At 51.7% G+C, this 19512-nt stretch overlaps 1 protein-coding gene across 1 annotated transcript in view; it reads left to right on the forward strand.

Annotated features, from left to right (window-relative positions):
- Nucleotides 1-18538, forward strand: part of NXN (nucleoredoxin) — a 47989-nt gene extending 29451 nt beyond the window's left edge. Inside the window, 8 exon segments of the mRNA XM_030462565.1 lie at nucleotides 3267-3385; nucleotides 4658-4704; nucleotides 4707-4789; nucleotides 5171-5271; nucleotides 5750-5856; nucleotides 12563-12742; nucleotides 15173-15297; nucleotides 17468-18538. Coding sequence (XP_030318425.1) covers nucleotides 3267-3385; nucleotides 4658-4704; nucleotides 4707-4789; nucleotides 5171-5271; nucleotides 5750-5856; nucleotides 12563-12742; nucleotides 15173-15297; nucleotides 17468-17650 — 945 coding nt within the window. The 3' untranslated portion in view covers nucleotides 17651-18538.
- Nucleotides 18539-19512: the final 974 nt, after the last annotated feature.

Below are 19512 nucleotides of genomic sequence, written 5' to 3' on the forward strand. Positions count from 1 at the left end.
GGGAGGTACTTGGACAAGGGATGGATGGCCTTCTGGATCTCCTCCTTGCCTGGACCACAGCTAATGGGTGTACCAGAACCAAGGAGAATTATCTTTGGTTCTCATCTCATTTCCAGAGCCTGCATGTCTGCAAACCCTCAGCATTTTACCCTGAGAAAAAATTAACTGGGGCAGCAGTTTGCCACAAGATGGGTTAGGTCCTGTGGTGTTCTGAAGCTTTAGGTGGAGATGGGATGTCTTTGCTGGAAGCTGCAGTTCAGCTGGGAAACTGTGGTGTGGGAACCCCATAGTGAGCTATCTTACCCTAAAAGCCCAGCTGAAATGAGCCAGGCCTATTGCCTATCAAAGTTCTGCTCTTTTGGGTAAGACCTGCAGTAAAAGAAACTGCCAGGATTCCCTCAGAGATGTCTGGAAAGCTGAGCCTGGCCAAAGGGGGCCAGGGTGGTGGGAATGGTGCTACACCCTGGCACTCATCCTGCAGCATTTCTCATTCCTCATCATCTTTCATAGTGCACAGGAGAACCATGAAACCAAACTGCTCCTCTTTAAACAGCACATTCGTGAGCTTTCCCATACAGACAGTGAAATTAATGGCAACCCAGTTTCAGTCCTCTTGATGTGCAGTTGTTGTGGTTGTTCATCCATGCTGGATGATGGGTTTCAGTGATAACCCAGACAGCAAATACATTGCACACAAGCAGTGCTGCTCAGTGTGTAGGAAGCTCTGGACATTTGGCATGATCTGGGATGTCTGGGAGCTGTGAGATGCTGGTGTCTTCTGCACAGATGGAGGGTAAACCCTGGTAGATGCTGCTCCTCATTTGCCCAAGGTGTGACTGAGGTTGATGTGATGTTCCTTGGGCTCAAGTCTTGGTGATGGACAGCAGATAACACACTGATCTTTTTTTTGATGCTTTTTAACCCTTTCAGCACATTCCTTGAGAACTGAGGCATTGTCCTGTAGACCCTCAATGATGACTTAGAAGTGACTTAGTACCCTACATTTCATGGGGCTGGAGTATCTGGATTGCTGATTACCCATACCACAGATGTCTGGGCAGTGAGACTATTCTTTGCAAAGGCAGTGTGGGCCCAGTGGGGCCTGATGGCATCCAAATCCTGGGAAGACTCGAGGCAAGTTGTTGGCAAGAGCTGCCAAGTCTGCTGGACCCCAGAGACTGCCTGGAGCCAGCCTTGCACCGCTCGCTCCAAGTGCTCCCAGTGAGAGTGGCTCTGGGTTGCTCTTATTCCCTTATTATCTGGGGTGTCCCAGCTCTGTCCCTCTGAGCACAGGGGTTTTGGCTCTGTTGTGCAGAGCCTGCCCTTCCCCAGCCAAAGCAAACAGCCCTGGCCCGACGTGGTGCCCAGAGACACCCAGCTTGGCAAAACTGAGTGTAATATAAGCAGCTATTCAAAAGAGAGCGATCCAAGTGCTAGCTGTAATTTCCTCATTGTTTGCAACACCCTCTTAAATGTCTGTGATCCTTATAAAGAGCTTTCCCCCCACCCTTTAAAGTTCACAGCAGTGGATTTTACCTTCTGTGGTTTGAACGCCCTCATTGTGAGGGGGCTGGTTTGCATTTAGCCCCATTTCTTGTGTTCTTTTTCACGCTCAAGGCCATTTGGCTTATGAATGAGCATTATGAATGAGTCTGCTTGTCCCAGGAAAAGATTTTCTAAGTCTATTGGTGGGAAGGACACAAAGCTTTGCCTTTCTCTGGGTCCTAGTAGATGCAGGGTCATAAAACCTTCCTAGCTCGGTGTTAATGCTATCAGACCCCAGAGGGTTTTGCTAAGGCTCTGTTGCAGGCTGGCTCCTGTCACTCATCCAGCTGTTCTGTTTGGTAAAAGGTGTTGGAAGAAATATATAATGCAGTGCCATTGAAACCTGAATGTAGCTGTGACTTTCATCCTCAGCTAGATCTCTGCTGAGCAAACTGAGGGATCTGATCTGCTCTGCCTGAAGGTTGGATGCCTTCCCCACCCTCGTTTTCCTGGTCCCCAGGTCACTCCCATCTCTGGAAGTGGGATTGGCTCTGCTCAGGCATCAGGGACAATGATCCTCAGTGGCCTCTTTCATCTGGGCTCAGTTTCCATGCATGGTACTGGTGGAAGCAGCAGTAGTGCTGGGTAGGATTCTCAGTCCCCTCCTGCCTTTCCCCCATTTCTGGGTTTTATTCTCCAAACCCCAGCAAGCTGTAAACACCCAGAGCCTGAGGGGCTTTGCAGAGCAGAGCTTAGGGGAAGGTGGTGATTCATTTCCTTCCCTCTGGCTCTCAGCTATGGTTTGGCTTTTGTTTTAGAGTTTGATAATTCACTGCTGGGCTGAAACGTTTGGTGATTGCAGCAGCTCCTCTGTGCATGGTGGGATCAGCTCCTCCAGCCACAGCCAGGCCACACCTGCAGGTTGGGCTGTGCCAGCAGCTTCCATCATTTTGTTTCTCCCCATCCCAGCAAGCTTCTGAACATGGCTTAAGCTCCAAAATAGCCTGTGCCAGACACATGTGCTGAGAAATGTCAACCCAGGACCGTGTGACACCCAGAGCGCTCGGTCACTGGTGGTGTGTGGAGCTGAGCTCACTGCAAAACGTAATGACCAGCAACATCTAGAGCAGGACACCCAAAATGTGGCCACCACAGCCTGCCTGGCTTTTGTCTGTGGCCTGCAGGGACCTCTGGGACTGGCTGAGCTGGGTTATGTGGCCCCCAGGGTGATGTCAAACCCGTTCATCAACTCGTGGGAACAAACCCAGGCAGCCCCAGTTGCAGAATTGTTGTGTTTCTGTGTGTTGGCCTTGTTCTCAGTGTGGCTGTGTCTTGGCAGAGGTTGTTGGTTTGTTTAATGAACACTGAAATGGGAGAGGAGGAAGCAGCCAGGGGAAGTATTACAAATTGCTTCAGAGCAGTGGCATTAAAAGTATTTGTGCTTTGCCCGTGGCTTCTAAATGGACCTCAGAGTATGGTAAAAATCCACATTTTACTTGCAAAGAGGCAAATTCAGCAGGAGGAGAAGCCTTACCTGTGCTCAGGGGTGAGCTTGGGACAAATGTTGGTCCTACCCATGGTACTGAGGGGTTGATGTTGATGGTGATGATGCTCTCTGGAGGCTCTGGACTGGCCCAGCAGCTCAGAGATGCTCGGAGTTGCCTTCACTTGTGTTGCCGAAGCATCAGCTCTGTTTTCTGTTGCTTGGCTCTGACCCCAAATTGTCCTCTTCACTCCCCCAAAGTTACCTTTCTCCTCTTCCCTCCTGATCTCTTTTACAGCTGAAGCTGTGGAACAAGTACAGAGTCTCCAACATTCCTTCCCTGATATTTATCGATGCCTCCAGTGGGAAGGTGGTTTGCAGGAATGGCCTCCTGGTGATCCGAGAATGACCCAGAAGGTAAGACCTGGAGTCCTGTGTGCCAGAGGAACCCGGGTGCATGGCTGCCTCTTCTCATTGCAGTTCATTTTGAATTGCCTTGGAGGGAGGATTAAAAAAAGGAAACAAACAGCTATTGTCATACTTAACTAATCGAGGCACTGCATTTCTTTCAGCAGAAGTTTTTCTGCATCCCTCCTGCCAGATCTTGTGTTTTGGTTTTGCTTGTTTGAAAAGAACAAAGGTTTCCCCTCCAGGATTTTTCTCTGAAGTGCTAATGAGGCAAAAGTTAGACTAAGTGAAGCATTAAAGTTTGGATATATCCGTGATGGAGGCACATGGACAGACAGAGACTGAGGACTCAGACTTCCCATAGCTTGGAAGCAGAATCCTTCCAAAATGCTGAGTGGGACTTTATCAGTGCACCACACTCTGTGAGGATAATGAATTCCCCATTATTTACCAAAGCAACAGAAAAAATGCTGCTGTTCTCTGTTTCTCAGCTTTACTCTGCTGGGGGTTGACATTAAATCCATCTTTTTTCACTATGAAGAAACCAAAACGAGCAGAATATGTGTTTTCCTCACAGACTCTTCAGACCTATCATTCATCTGCAAGCTCCACCTGTATTACCCACTTGTTTCTTCCAAGCAGTGGATACTGAGCGTGGTGGCTGAGTTTTTTTTTTTTAATTCAGGTGGCAGGAACTGTGCAGCAAGTATGTGTTGTGGCCTGAGCCATCTGGGGTGTTTCCTCCTCTCTGGTGGGATGTGTGGATTGATTGCTCTGGAGCTGGCAGAGGATGGTTCTGAGCATGTGTTTGTGTATATGCACACATGCTTGCTTTTGGGGCACAGAGAGTTAGTCTAAGTTTAGTTTATATATATATATAAACCTTATTATAAGCTTACTGTTAATACATATATACATATATAGGTTTTATAAAATAAATGCCTGTCATATATATATAGAAAACCCCTAAGGTTAATATCAGTATAAGGAAATATCCTGCCTGCATTCCTCAGCGTGTACCACCTTGCCTTGTCTAAAACAAAGGCTGATGATGAGGAAAAGATGCCTCATCAGGCACAGCCCCAGAGCTGGCTTGTCAAATTAAAGGTGCTTCAACTTGGGTGAGGGAGAAGAAGGGTGCTCAGGCTCCAGTGCAGAGCTTGCCCACATCTTTGCAGAGGGTGGTTCAAAAAAAAAAAAAAAAAAAAAAAGTGGAACTTTCTGAAACTGTACATCCTGCTGTTCTGTTCTTCTTTCCACTTCCATCCCAACTCTCTCCAGGTCTGGAGTTCCCCTGGGGCCAAAACCCTTCAGTGAAGTTGTTGCTGGGCTCTGTTAAGGAACAATGGCCAAACACTAGACAGCAGTGCCCTGGAGAGCTCACACGTTGGGGTCTACTTCTCTGCACACTGGGTGAGTAGTGGGTGCTTTGCAGAGAAATAAAAATGAGCTGGGGGGTGCTCTGGGGATGCTCTTGCTGCAGAGATGTGCAGGAGGCTGGTGTTGAAGCAGTTAAGATGCTCCATCCATTCTGGAGGAAGCCACAGCATTGCAGTGGCCTTGTCATCCTCAGCTGGCCCTTCAGAAGGAAAAGATTGATCAGGTTATAAGTGGAAGACATTTTTTTGGCGACGTATGGGCCATAAGCCAAGTTCAGGGCTGCTGCCTGGCACTCCAGCTAAGATGAGGCCACATCCTGTCTTTTTATGGTCAGTTAGGTCATCTGGACCTGCTGAGTGTGGGTCTGGCCCTGGGGAAGAGATGCTGTCCTTACACATGTGTTGTGTTTTGCAGTGCCCCCCGTGCCGAAGCCTCACGAGGGTCCTGGTGGAGTCCCTACCGAAAATCAAAGAGGCAGGGCAGAAGTTTGAGATACTCTTTGTCAGTGCAGACAGGTAAGGAAGCACTAACTCCATGCGCCCCTCCATGCTGAGAAGCTCTGGGCATTGCTGGTGTGATTTGAGGAGGCAATTTGATTTGGGGTGGAGCAGGTTGGCTCTGCTATCAGAAAAGCTGCCCTGAGTCCTTTGCCCTCCGCCCAGCCATGAAGCCAATTTAGTGATGGGCTCTGTTCCTGGAGCAGCTCAGTGTTTTGGTTTGTCTGAGGTCTGAAAAATGCTCAGGCTGCTGCTGTCACCCTGGGTTGACATCCAGATGCTCTGGAGAGTGTGAAATGTGTTAATCAGAGGGGAAAAAACCCCCACACCACAGAGCCCTTCTGGAGGAAACGGGGGGTTTAAAATCGATCTGGCTCTCCCTGGTTTGTGTTTGGTGGAAGGGATGAAGGGCTTTGCAAGCCAGGTTTTTAATGAGGACCAGAGAGGAAAGAGCTTTTTATGCCCCCTGAATCCTGTGCCCTGTTCCCTTGCACAGGTCAGAGGACTCCTTCAAGCAGTATTTCAGTGAGATGCCCTGGCTGGCCGTGCCCTACGCCGACGAGGCCAGGAGGTCACGGCTGAACAGACTCTATGGCATACAAGGTAGGAAAGGCCTTGCTGATGGCACAACTCTTCTGGCTGTTCCTTCCCTGGAATCCCTTGTAGTGTCTCCTCTGCTTTAACTCAAACAGGGAAACAGCAAAGCACAATGCCCCAGGCAGAGCTGCCTCCTGTTTCTGCTCTCCACGAGCTCACATTCCTACCACCTGCCAGGCAGGCTGTTAGTTTGAAACAGGACTTCCATAAACAACCTAATTCTTCCTGAAACTTGGAAGCTGTTTTTGGCTTGGATGGTTTTTTTTGCCTAATTACTGATTTATTTATTTTGCTTTTTCTGGAAGGTTTAAATTTCATTTTCTTGCTGGTTTATGTAACACAAAGGCAGGCCATCGTTCTCTGCGGGGACTGAGGAAGATGGCATCTGGTTTCTGTTAGTGATATGAATTACAGAAGAGTGTGTGTTTGATGTAAAACATGGCTTTGCCTTTACTGTACGTGCCAGTGCCAGAATTCCAGCAGTCCTGGCTGCACGGAGGGGCAGGGGAGAGGCTCTGTCTGTCTGGGTGGCTTCAAAGCATCCTGAAGACAATAAAAGCTCAGAGCAGCCCTCCTGGGGCCTGGCACCTTGTTCCTGCAGGGGACAAACTGGTGTAGGGATGTGCAAGGTGAATAGTTCACATGCAGGTCTTCTCTATATCCATCTAGTTTCTCCCTGTGGTTACAAGGTTTTGCTGCAAATTAACTGTTTCTTACCCATTTCTGTGCTGCAGTGGTGAAGTGGACACAGGCTGGCAGAGGGTTAATAAAGTTTGCTGTCTGGGAAAGGACAGAGGAGGTGGAGTGTTGCCAAAGATGGCCCAGAGCTTGGGGAGGGTGGCAGGAGAAATAATCCCTGCTTGGGGTCCTCTCCAAACACCCCTTCTGGGGTGAGCTCAGGTGGCATCACTCAGCTCTGCTCCCTGACCTTAAACCAAGAATATCCGTTTGCTTGCTTTAAATAGCCATCAGTTTACTGCTTAATTACCTTCCCATGAAGCAAGAGCTTTCCAAATTCATCTGGCTTTCCCTGGCCCTTCTCACAGACCTCTCCACTGCTGATTTCATCCCAGTGCTACAGGACAGCTGCCAGTTTTGCTGGGACTTTCTGTAAATAAGGTGTCCAGCCCTGGATACATGAGCAGCAGGCATGCTGTAGCCAGGGCAACAGTGACAACAGCTTTCCCTCTAACTCCAGCCACTGGCTCCTTAAATGTCTCTTTTCATTGTGTGCTGACCTGAAAATGTAAATATTTGCTGTTCCCCAGTGCCCTGACCTCTTTCTCTTCCAGGGAATCTCCCATATTACCCCTGATCTCTCTGACCCTGAGATCTGGGCATGTCTCAGTGCAACCCATCTACCATGGTTTTCCTGTAAGGTGGGAATCTCTCCCCAGAGATGACCTGTGATCCCATAAAGTCACTTTAGAAGATAGTAATAGGCTGATTGTCACCTTGCAGGGCAGGCAGCACTGTCCCACCTCCCTGCCTTCCTTGTAAGCCTGGGCTGGGCTCCTGTCTCTCCAGCACAGTCTGGGATGGAGCAGGATGCTGCAGGGAGGGTGTCAGGGCACCTGGAGATGAGGGAGAAGGCTGGAGGGGGTGAACTCTTGTCCAGCTCCAGGTTGTCATTAACTCCTTCACTGGCAGTGACTGGGGATCCTCTGCACCAGCTTTGGGGTTGGCTCCTTGTTTGCAGTCAGGCTTTCTCCACCTGCAGGAAAAGCTTTCTGCAAACACAGCTGGGTGTCATGAGTTCATCTCATCACCATCTCAGCACCTAAATAAAAAATCAGATCCATTTAATCTGACCTCCCTTTCCCCAGCTGTGTGGCTCTGATGCTGCCAAGCACCTTCAGATCCCCCTTTGGAGCTGCACCTTGGAAGCTCCAGTGAGGACACGTAGCTCAGTGTCCTGAGCTCAGTGTCCTGTCACACGTAGCTGTCAGTGTCCAGGTCACCATCCTGGTGGTGCCTTGGGTTGTGAGCACAGCATGCACCTGGGCTGGGTGTTCTGCTGTTTTTTGGAAAGCCAGGAGCTGAAGCAACAGAAGAACTTGTCTTTCCTGGCTGCTTTAAATCCCTGAGTAGTGGAAAGCAGCAAGCAAGTCAAATCTTGTGTTGTTTTAGTCCTGTGTTGGCCCCTACAGCATTAAAAAATGGAGTATAAAATGTAAGTTGAGTTATTGGCCTTTATTTGGGTTTACTTGAATGCCTCTATTCATAACCCATGTGCAGGCAGGGCTGTACCCTACCCACCTATATTAAATTGCCTCTGGGTGCAGCACTATCTTGAGAGAGAGTCATGTCTTGTGTCCTGGCTGCTTAGAAATAATTTCTCTCTTGTTTGTGCTGCTCCTGCTCTGGGTGGTCCTGCCAGGTGGAATGGCCTGACACGAGCTCTCCTTTGATGAAGGGATGGGAGCAGTGATAAATTTTATGTTTGGATGGGAATCACCCCTTCTCGTGGTGTGATTTCTGAGAGCTTTTGGGTTCCTGTATATTGCCTGGGGACTCCGTGGTGTGGAATCCTCTTTTGGGATTTGCAGTGCCCTGGGAGAACTTAGGGTTAAGGTAGGGTTGTTTCTCCCCTGACTTTTGTTGGTTTTCCCCTGACACTCTTACAAGCCTGGCTGATGGGAGCAGCTTGGGAGTCACTGTTCCAGGAGGCTTCTTGCAGCAGGTTTTCTGGAGCTTTCTTCTGAAAAGGTGAAAAACCAGCAATAAAACCCACCACGTGTCCTGTGGTTGGTGTGTTCAGTGTGTTTTGCTGCCTGTCTATGTTGATTACTCACCCAGCAGACTTAATGCAGATGAGATTTCTGTGTCAGATCTGAGGTTTAATATATAAATTAAGTAAATGTGTTGCCAGGTTCAGTAACAAACCATTTGGCCCTTGTGTTTTTCACAAAATGTTGGCCCCGTGGGATCCAAATCCATTTGCTAATGCATAAAATCCAACTGAGCACGTCTATGCTAATTTCTCATCTCAGCTTATACAATTCATTGCAGTGTCTGAATCCCTGATTCGTCTTGATAAGTAAATTCTGGTGTTATGACTCATGGCAATTACTAAATCCCTCAAAAGTGCTAAAATAACAAATAGTGGCTGGGATGAGTGATGTGTGACTAGTGGAGTCCCTCAGGGGTCGGTACTGGGACCGGTGTTGTTCAATATCTTCATCAACGACTTGGATGAGGGTATAGAATGTACCCTCAGCAAGTTTGCTGATGACATTAAGCTGGGAGGAGTGGCTGACACACCAGAAGGCCGTGCTGCCATTCAGAGAGACTTAGACAGGCTGGAGAGTTGGGCAGAGAGAAACATGATGAAGTTCAACAAGGGGAAGTGTAGAGTTTTGCATTTGGGGAAGAACAACACAATGTCCCAGTATAGGTTGGGGGCTGACCTGCTGGAGAGCGGTGTAGGTGAAAGAGACCTGGGGGTCCTGGTTGACAAGAGGATGACCATGAGCCAGCAATGTGCCCTTGTGGCCAAGAAGGCCAATGGCATCCTGGGGTGCATTAGAAAGGGGGTGGTTAGTAGGTCAAGAGAGGTTCTCCTCCCCCTCTATTCTGCATTGGTGAGGCCGCACCTGGAGTATTGTGTCCAGTTCTGGGCCCCTCAGTTCAAGAAGGACAGGGAAGTGCTTGAAAGAGTCCAGCGCAGAGCTACTAAGATGATTAAGGGAGTGGAACATCTCCCTTATGAGGAAAGGCTGAGGGAGCTGGGTCTCTTTAGTTTGGAGAAAAGGAGACTGAGGGGTGACCTCATCAATGTTTTCAAACATGTAAGGGGTGAGTGTCAGGGAGATGGAGTTAGGCTTTTCTCAGTAGTGACCAGTGATAGGACAAGGGGTAATGGGTGTAAATTGGAGCACAGGAGGTTCAAGTTGAATATTCGAAAAAATTTTTTTCCTGTAAGGGTGACAGAGCCCTGGAACAGGCTGCCCAGGGGGTCGTGGAGTCTCCTTCACTGGAGACATTCAAACCCGCCTGGACACGTTCCTGCACGATGTACTCTAGGTGGCCCTGCTCTGGCAGGGGGGTTGGACTAGATGATCTTTCGAGGTCCCTTCTAACCCTAGGATTCTGTGATTCTATGATTCTATGAGCAGGGAGGGGGAGTTCCAGGGTTAGCAGGTCTGAATAAGATTAGGATAATTCTCCCAGTCTGTCCCCTGGGCAAAGAGGACCTGTTTGCCAGGGGAGCAGCAACAAGATTTGCCTGGGAAGACAAGGCTTGATCCTATGGGATGGCCCCATAAGCCTGGGAAGACTGTGTCCTAAATTACAGGGACCTGGCCAGGGATGTGCAAGAGGGAGATGAGGAGACAAGGCTCAGGACTGGGAGCAGATGGGTGATGGCAGCCTCAGCCTTCACCAGGAAGGTCCAGAAAGGAAACCAGAGCTCTGTGACTGGTGAGAGAGCTCTGATGGAGGGTGATAGGTGCAGAGATTGCCCAAGTGTCACATACCACCTACCACAGAAAATCCAGCCCTGATTTTTTTCTGATGTGTTACTTAAATTCCTGAGTGTGCTAAGCCCAGGGTGAATTAATTACTCTTGTTTTCTGAGACAGTTTTTATTTGCAGTTGGAGGTTTTGGTGGCAGGGTGCTTTGTTGTGTGTGTCCATGTAGCAAGTCAGGTAAAGTCTGAGTGCTTTGGATGGTGGGTGAAGTCCCTGCTAGGTGTGAGATCACACTCCCAGCCATCTGTGTCTAAATTGGGCCCTTAAATTTCCCAGATCAGCAAAGCTCCTTTGAAATCTCTGCCTTGGCAGGCTGCATTCTTCAGGCTGACTGGTAAACCCACACTTCAGGCCTGTCCCTTGTGTGTAATGCAGGTCTGGAGAGGATGGAAAAGCAAGGCATTTTTGGGATGGGATTGGGAATCATAAATGGTGAAGATCCAAATCCCAAGGGGTGCTGATCACCCTGTGCTTCAGCTCCAGTTTGTGCCTTGCAGGGCAGGACCAGAGTGAGATTTCCCAATTCCTTTCAGTTAGTTTAACCCATCCCTGCCCTAGAGGTGTTTGGAATTCCCAGCAGGTAATGAATAAACCATTTTGTGATAGGAATGGGTTTCCTGGCATACCCTTAGGATTTGCAAGCCCAGACACTGGCTGTTCCTGCCCTACTCTTGCAGCAGCCAGGAGCCTGCAGCCCCAGCACACTGGCAGGAATGTGAGCAGCATTTTTGGGCTGGAATGAAGGGAATGCAGCCACTTGCCTGCCCAGACCTGCAGGCAGGCGTGGGACAGACAGACAGCCCCTATTTCCTAGAGAAATACCTCGAATTCAGAGAGCTTATGAGTAACCCACTGTTGTGCAACCATGGGAACACAGTGCCAGGGGTCCAGGGGAGGGTGAGCATTGGGTCTCCCCTGCTCAGAGAAAGGCTCTGCAGGGTGTTTCTAACAACTGAGCTTTCAAATGAGCTGTTGGCTGAAGGCAGGGGGATGTGAATTGCCTGGGTTTGCCAGCTGTGATCCAGGGGATGTTGCTGAGTGAGAGGCAGAAAGCATCCTCTGGCACTAACATGGGTCACTTGACCCTTTGGGCCTGATCCCAAACTCTCTCCTCTTCCTTCCTTATGGGATGTTTCTTTGTCTCCTTGATGACAGAGGAATGGTGTGCTTTCCAGATGTGACTCTCCTGGGTCTGTTCCAAGCCTGGAAAGCCTAGTTGATGCCTTATCAGATGGGATGGTCACCACATAGTGTCCACCCTGCCCCACTGCTGGCCTGGATGGGTTTAATAGGTGACTTGGACTATATCTCTGCTGCATGGTCACCTGTGTTTTGCCAGGACAGTGGCCAGGCAAGGTGGATGGCAAGTTTGTTTGCAAGCCTGATATGCCCAGTGGGACAGTCTGCTGGTGTGTGTGATCCCGCTCTACCTCCACTTTAGGAGAGTCCTGAGCTCTTCTTTTGGGGTATTCCTGGGGGCACCCATGGCCCTGAGCATTAAATCACTGTTGTTAGAGCTGATCCAGGGGTCTTTCCTCCACCAGAATGTTGGATGCCCACCTTGCCAAGCTCAGGCGGTGCGAAAGAGCAACTGAACCAAGTTCATGACTTGTCAGACACATCCCTGTGCCCTGGAAATGTCTGGGCAGTTAGTGCTGAGGAGGGGTGTGGGGCTTCATGGAGGAGTTTGTGCAAAATACATGGTCTTCCCTCTGGGAAGGAACACACCCTGCTTCCTGGCTGCTCTTGTCTGCTGTCAGCCCTGCAAAAAAAAAAAGAAAAAAAAAAGTTCTGTGTGTGTTCCTGTGAACCAGGGACTTGCCCAGCAGCAGCCACATCTCAGCACTGAGGCAGTGGTGCCTGGGAGGCAGAGCTGCTCCCTCTGGTGTGGAGGAGACACATCCAAATGGCACTTGGCAAGAGGCAGCTTGGGAGGGGGGTTCCTGCACGGGCTGGTGGGGTTTGCATCCAGGAGCATCAGTGTCAGACAGCACTGAGCCCTGCCAGCACTCCAGCAGGGAAAGGCAATGCCAGAGCCCATCTCCCATCTTCCTGCTCTGACTGCCCAAGTGCTGTCAGGATGGAAACAGGATCCAGGGACCCTGATTCCCGGGAGGTGCTGGGCTCCTGCCAGAGCTGGAGGTGACAGGAGGTGGCCTTTCCGCTCCCACCCCCCGGCTGCCCGGTTGACAGACGTTTGGGCTGATCCTTCCCCTTCCCTGTTTTTCTTCCCTCCCAGGCATCCCAACTCTCATTGTCCTGGACCCCAAGGGAGAAGTGATCACACGGCAGGGCCGGGTGGAGGTGCTGAATGACGTCGAGTGCCGCGAGTTCCCCTGGCACCCCAAGCCCGTGCTGGAGCTGACGGATTCCAACGCCGTGCAGCTGAATGAGGGGCCCTGCCTCGTTCTCTTTGTAGGTATGGAGCATCACTGCTTGGACAGCAGGTCCTGAGCTTGGGAAGGGGGCTGGGCTACCAGCCAGCTCAGCTGGAGCCAGCTGTGGGGCTTAGAACCTGCTTCTGGCGGTGGCCGCATCTGTGGATGTCCCCGTGGAAGGGATATTCCACGGATGTCCCCATGGAAGGGACATCAGCTCAGGAGCAATGCTGTGAGGTCCAGAGAAGACATGAGGAGTTCCAGTGGAGTCCTGTCAAGGGATTCAAGGGGACTGACAGACCTGGAATCTCACTGTACCAGAGAAAAGGGCTGCTGCAGCTCACAGGGGGTTGCTGGAGCCTGCCTGTGCCCGCTGGTCCCACACAGCTCCAACCCAAGCACCCCATGGAGCAGGGATTGGGAGTGGAGAGGAGCTGGTGTAAGGCAGGGTGGTTCAGCTGTGGAATGTTGAGGAGTACAAGAAATACAGTGTCACAGCCAGTGCTGGGGGGGAGGTGGGAAAAGCCTTTTCTGGAGCAGGGACTTAAGGCACTCGTGACTTTCCAGAGGAGGCAGAAAAAGTGTGGCTGTCTGGGAGGGATTACAGCTCTGTGCTGGAAAACACAGCCCAGGGCTTGAATCCCTGAGCTGAGCAGGGCTGTGGCAGTCAGAGGAGCCTCTCACATGGTCTGCTGATCCTTGGGCATTCCTCCTGCGAGGTACTGGCTGCAGGACAGGGCAGGATTTTTCCTAAAGTTCCTGTCCCTCTTCCACTGCTAACCCACACATGAAGTTCCTTTGCTGTTGGAAACAGCCCTAGAGCTCATCCAGAGCACTGCTGGCTCCTTCCCCATCACTTCCCTGCCAGCATCAGATGGTTACATCAGGGAAGGGCCAGGGCTGGGATAAGCCATGGCTTCAGGCAGAGCCCCAGGGGGGCCAAGGGGTACACAGAACATCCAAGGGAGAGAACTGAGGCGTCCTGAACTCTTGGAGGAGCGTGCCTGTCCCTTGAACCCTCTGTGGAGTTCTCTCTGAAGAAGCCCCCCTTGCTTGTGTTGCACGGGGGGGGGGTTTGCCCAGGGCAGGGCTCGTGTCCCGCTTCCTCTCCCGCCCTTTGTGAGCTGCACACCCTCCTCTGCAGCCCTGATAACGGGTCTCTCCCTCTTTCCCTTCTTCCCTTTCAAATTTCCTTTTGACCCGGGTTATTTATTCAGCAAAGCCCAGCAGGGGACGTGAGCACAGAGCCAAAAATACTCTTCCCTGCACGGGGAGGACCGGCCGGCCACGCCAGCCCTGACTGATTGGGCTGCTGGAAAGAATGATTTTTATCTTGCTCCCAGCAAAGTTTTTCTATCACCTTGTTGCAAACAGCTCGTGTGGAGAGTGGCTCTTGCTTGGTGCTTGAGGGGATGCCTGTCTCCAGGAGAAGGCAGGCTTGGGAAGAACTGGTTGTGGATAAATCCCGACTGATCCACATCTGTCCTGGGAGAGGTTAGGGCTGGGTTAGCCAGAGTGTGCAGGACTGCCTGGAGGGCTGCCAGCAGCTCTTGCCTTTAGAAAAATCAATTCCTGCAGACACCCCATAGCTCTTAACGTGTTTACTCCCCTGTCCTGCATGCAGGACAGACCCCGGAACACAGCGTGTGGCATTTCTGGCATCCCCTTTTTTCTTGGAGGAGCCAGAGAGGAGTGCAGGGAAGTGTTAAGTAAGCACAGAGAGCACTTTGGGGGCTGGACTGGTCATGTCAGGTGGTGACATCAGGGACGAGAGCTGCATGTGACCCAGAGATGTGGGGGGCCTCCATTCTGCCTTTTTTTAAATGCTAAAAGTTGTGTTTCAGTTGAATTCATTTCATCTCGGTGCTGCTCAAGGACGCAGTTTCTCCTCTTCCCAGCTCAGTATTTGAACTTCAGTGGTGCTGGTGTTTGATTGATGTTGCCAGCTCTTTCTACTCTACCTCTGTCAAATCAAAGCCACCTTCACAGTGCTGCTGCCACCGAGACTCCAGCAGAAAAGCTGCTGAGCAGCCATCCCATGGCAGTGGGATGGTGGGTGGCAGGCAGCCTCAGATCAGCCCATTCACTCGCTCTTCAAAACCTCCCAACACATCTCAAACTGCAAAGCAGCTTTTTTTTTTAATTTTTTTTTCCCCTTTTTGTGCCTGTTTATCCCTGAGCTTCAGCAGGGAGCAAGCAGTGAAGTATTTGGGGAGCAGGAGCTGCTCTTGGGTGATGTGTTTCCCTGCCTTACATGAAAAGCTCATTTCAGCTGCTCCCTAATTGCTACAGAGCCTGCATGGCTTTGAAGTTCCTGTGGCATCCCCAGTCCCTGGTTTCCTTCCTGGTGGTTCCGTGGGACAGAGCTGCCTGTGCCCAGCCCGTTTGCATCCGTTTGATCCTAACCTCCTTTTTTGCTTTGCCTTTTTTTTTTTTTTTCCTTTCTGTCTCTCCACCTCTGTGCTCTGCAGATTCAGAGGATGATGGAGAGTCAGAGGCAGCGAAACAACTGATTCAGCCCATAGCTGAAAAAATCATTGCCAAGTACAAAGCCAAAGAGGAAGAGGCACCTTTGCTCTTCTTTGTGGCAGGAGAGGTAAGTGGGAGGAGAGCACGGGGCTGCATCTGGCTGCATCTTCGTACAAGGACTGAGCTGGGTTGGGTACTGCTGTTTCAGGTGGGTAAACTGAGGCACAGAGCTGGGCAGGGACTGCAGAGCAAAGCCAGACCTACCTGAGTCTTGGCTCAGTCTCTTGTGCTTGTCACTGGATATTCCCTCTGGCAAAAAGGCTCCAGATGGTTTGCTCAAAGGTGGAAGAGGCTGATGGTGGGGAGGCAGGGGGGAGAGGAGCTAGGGTTTGGGTTTCAGTCCAGCTAAGCCAGCACTGCCCTCCTCACTGTGGGATGGGTGCTCCAGCCTCTTCCCTAAGGGATTCCTGCATCAGGGGCCCTGAACCGTGTGGGTTGTGCCTATTCCTGTGCTGTGTGGGTGATGCAGGACAAAATCCCCTTCCCTGGGAGTGGGAAGGGGTTGCTGGAGGAGCAGTGGGGCAGCACAGGGCTGTGACCCTTCTGTGGCAGCTCCACTCTGCTGAGCACCTCATGGCAGTGCTCCCCTGTCCTCCTGTGACACCAAGGCTGCTTCCTGAGCTGGCCAGGCTGTGGGTGGCTGGGATGGATTCTTGGGCACACACAGACTGCAGTGCATGGAGCCAGGGATCTGCTGGAGATAATGGGAGATGAGAAACTGGGGTTCTGGCTTCCCTTTCTCCCGCTGCAGGCTGGAAAATGAGGAAGGTTTTGTTTAAGGGTCAAAAAAAGCTCCCAGCTCCCCCCCCTCAACCCTTAGGCTTGCATTTCCCCTCCCTTTAGAGGTCCCTTCCAACCCAAATTATTCTATGATTCTCCCAGGGCCTGGGCAGGTGGCAGCTGCTGCGTGTCCCTGTGCCTGCTCCATCCCTCCACGCTCACGTCACTGCCGCAGCGCCCTGCACACAAATGGGTCCCCGCTGCCCCACCCTGGCCCCCCCAGCCAGACAAGCCCCCATCGACCCCCTCTGGGCAGCTGTTCCCCCTCTGGGCAGCTGTTCCCCCTCCCATTCCTGTAACGGGTCTCCTGAGCATCCCAGCTCAGCCCCGTGGCCCTGAATAAGCCCCTTGTTGGAAAGGGTGGGTTGGGAGGGTCCAGGACGTGCTTCCCTCCCCCCAAAGCTTGCAAAGCATTTTCCTCCCTGAAACATTGAGGCCATTCATCCAGCTCCCGACGTCCCTGCTGAAGAATGGGGAGCGTCCAGCACGTCCCATTCATCCCTCACCTCAATAGCCCCACCAAGGTCTCTGCTGGCCCCTGTGCACAAAGCAGCTCAGCCGTGGCCGGAGCAGGCGCATCCCGTTCTTCTCCCAGTACCATCCAGGCTGGTTTTGCATTGATTAAAAAAAAAAAGGGGTTTTGTTCTGTTTTGTGGCCCTTTTTTTTGGTCCCCCATCCTCCCTTGCCCTTCCCTGCCACGTGGTTGGGCTGCGCCAGGAGCTGCTGCAATGGCAGGGGAGGGGTGACAGGAATGACTGTGCCACCACTGCAGAGCCACCAACCAGGTGGATTGATTCCACTTGCTGCCCCTGGAAAGGGAGATGGATTTCAGATGCTGCAGGGTGTGGGCTTGGCTGGGAGTGGGAGATGAACCTCCTGGTGCTGGCTTTGTTGGATTGCAGAGCTTGGGTCCCTTTTCCACTGCACCCAGAGCTGAGCTGTGCGTGGCTGAGGAGAGGGCAGCCTGCACCAGCTTGCTTTGCACTTGGACCTGCTGGTGGGGCTTCATCCCAATCCCATATTTTTGTTTGCTCCAGGTCCCTTTTGTTGGCCCAGCAAGCAGCCAAGGCTGTGACTGTGCTGGCAGAGGGCTGGCAAGTCCCCACATTCAGCACTTGCCCCTGAAGCCAAAACATTCTCCTGTCCCAGAGGCTCTGGGGTGGCCCGGGGCAGTCTGGGGGTGCTGGGAGATGTGCCCTGTGCTGCAAGGGTGGGAAGAGTGCAGGGTTCCATCCCAACCTGGGAAAAATTGGGATAAATCAGCCCAGTTTGGGTTGCACACAGAGCACAGGCAGCAGTATGGGTGCTGCCCTCATGGTCCTGCAGTGCTGGTTCAATGCCCAAGCACTTGTGAGATTTTTCTGGGATGAAGGCAGAGTGTGGAAGCAGCAAATTGCTCCTGGTTATCTTGGCTCTTCTGATGGCTCCTCTTTCTCTCTCTCCTTTTGGCCTCCAGGATGACATGACCGACTCCCTGAGGGATTACACCAACCTGCCCGAGGCTGCCCCCCTGCTCACCATCCTGGACATGTCAGCCCGGGCCAAGTACGTGATGGATGTGGAGGAGATCACACCCGAGATCGTGGAAGCTTTTGTCAGCGACTTTCTAGCAGACAAGCTAAAACCCGAGCCCATCTAAGGGGGCTGCTGCCCCAACAGACATTATTTAAAACTAGGTCTCTCTTCCACCCGCTGCCCGTGGATTCTCCAGCGTGTCCTCACGCCCAACCCAGTATCCAACCTCCTTGTGGTGCCTTGTTTCACACAGTGAATCCTTCTCCTAAGCAAGCTCCTTGGGATGCACTTTCAGCAGGGAGTCGTTGGCGTTTGGAGACTGCGCTTGTGCTTCATGGTGATTTTATCCTCTAATAACCAGGCCAGAACTGTTCCCATATTGTTATTTTATACGTGACACTAGCTAGCAGGCAAATCTTTTTTTTTTTTGCATGGTGTTCTTCCCAAAGTATCCAGCAGACAGTGGGTGGGGTTCTCGGGGCTCTTTTCTCCTTCTCCCCTTTTCTTTCCTTTCTTACCACCGCTGCTGACTAAATGACTTTAAGGAAGCAATAAGGAAACTGTCCCCTTGGCCCCTGGCCTGTCCTGCTTTCCTGTCCCCATGAGTGCCCTGATGAGGCCAAGACAAAGTCTTAACTGCTGACAACCTCTGAAAGCCCCGAGAGCAGCCCAGCTCTTCCTCCTGAGAGTGTCAGACCTTTCCAGGTGGGATTCCCACCTCCCACCCCAAGCACTGACAGCCTCAGGCAGAGCTGTGGGTCAGGGGGGGGGTCATCCACTCTTCCCTAAGCCAGGAGGAGGACCACCACCATGCTACCCTCCCCTTTCTGTCCCTCCTTTGTGCTCTCCCTGTCCCTTCTCTTTCTTCTCTGGTATGAATTGTCCTGTCCCCTCTGTGTTAGTTGATTGAGCTGTTTTTTTGTAGGTGTGTCCCAAACCCAACGTTAATGGTGCTGTTCTTTAAAAAAAAAAAATAACCAAACAAAAAAGAAAACCACCACCAACAAAAAAATCCCTTCCTAACCCAAGCAGCACAGCCAAACCCCTGAAAAAAAAAGTGACATTGTAAAAACTGTACATGGTGATTGGAACTTTGTAATAAAACTGTTATAATAACCTCGCCCTGCAGGTGCTGAGTGCCACGACGCCGTGGGGGAGAGGGAAACCTGTGGGACACTGGGGTGTGTCCCCATGGGGGTGTCAGGAGGGGGACAGCACCCTGGAGAGCCTGTGTGGTGGGTGTGGGTGTTGTGCAAGTCAATTTTTCCCTTCCAGCTCCTTAGTCCCAGCTGAGCGGGGCAGGAGCTGTGTAAATCCTCCCTGTTCTGCACCTTTCAGAGGCTCTTGTGCCCAGTGGTGATTAACTGGCAGGTGAGCAATTGCAGGAGCAGCTTTGCTGTCCAGGTTGCTCATCCCTGTGCCAGGGAGGGCTGGAGGGGCCACGTATAGCATGGCCAGGAGCTGGTCTGAGAGCCATGGCAGCAGCACAGCAGTGTTGGCAGCTGCAGCTTGCTGGGCCTCCCCAGGTGTTGGGCTTCAGGCAACCTGCCCTAAACTACCTTCAGTCCCCTTTACTGGATGTTTTTGAGGCAGTGTCTTTTTCAGTGAGTTGTTCTCCACCTCCTGGCAGCAGGTTGGACAGTGCAGCCAGCCTGTGGGCAGCCTGGTGTGTGGCAGGCACCCAGGCAGGGTTGGTGCTGCTCTCATCGTGTTAGAGCACTAGGGTTGGGTAAGTACCAGCAGGCTCTGTTTGGGTGGCTGCTATTTTGTCTTTCTGATCCCCAAATCACTAGAAACAGCCAGGACACAACCTGGAGCTGCAAGAGGAAGGACACACTGACAGCAGCATCCTGGCCAGGCTGGCACAAAGCTGCAGCAGCAGCAGCTGTGCCCTGACCCCGCAGTGAGGGAGCCAAAGCCTCATCAGACCTGCTGGTGAGGGAGGGGAGAGGGAGCTGCCAGGGCTCCCACCCACCTGCCTTCCCC

Source organism: Calypte anna, chromosome 19 (assembly GCF_003957555.1).
Source record: "Calypte anna isolate BGI_N300 chromosome 19, bCalAnn1_v1.p, whole genome shotgun sequence".
Taxonomy (NCBI): Eukaryota; Metazoa; Chordata; class Aves; order Apodiformes; family Trochilidae; genus Calypte; species Calypte anna.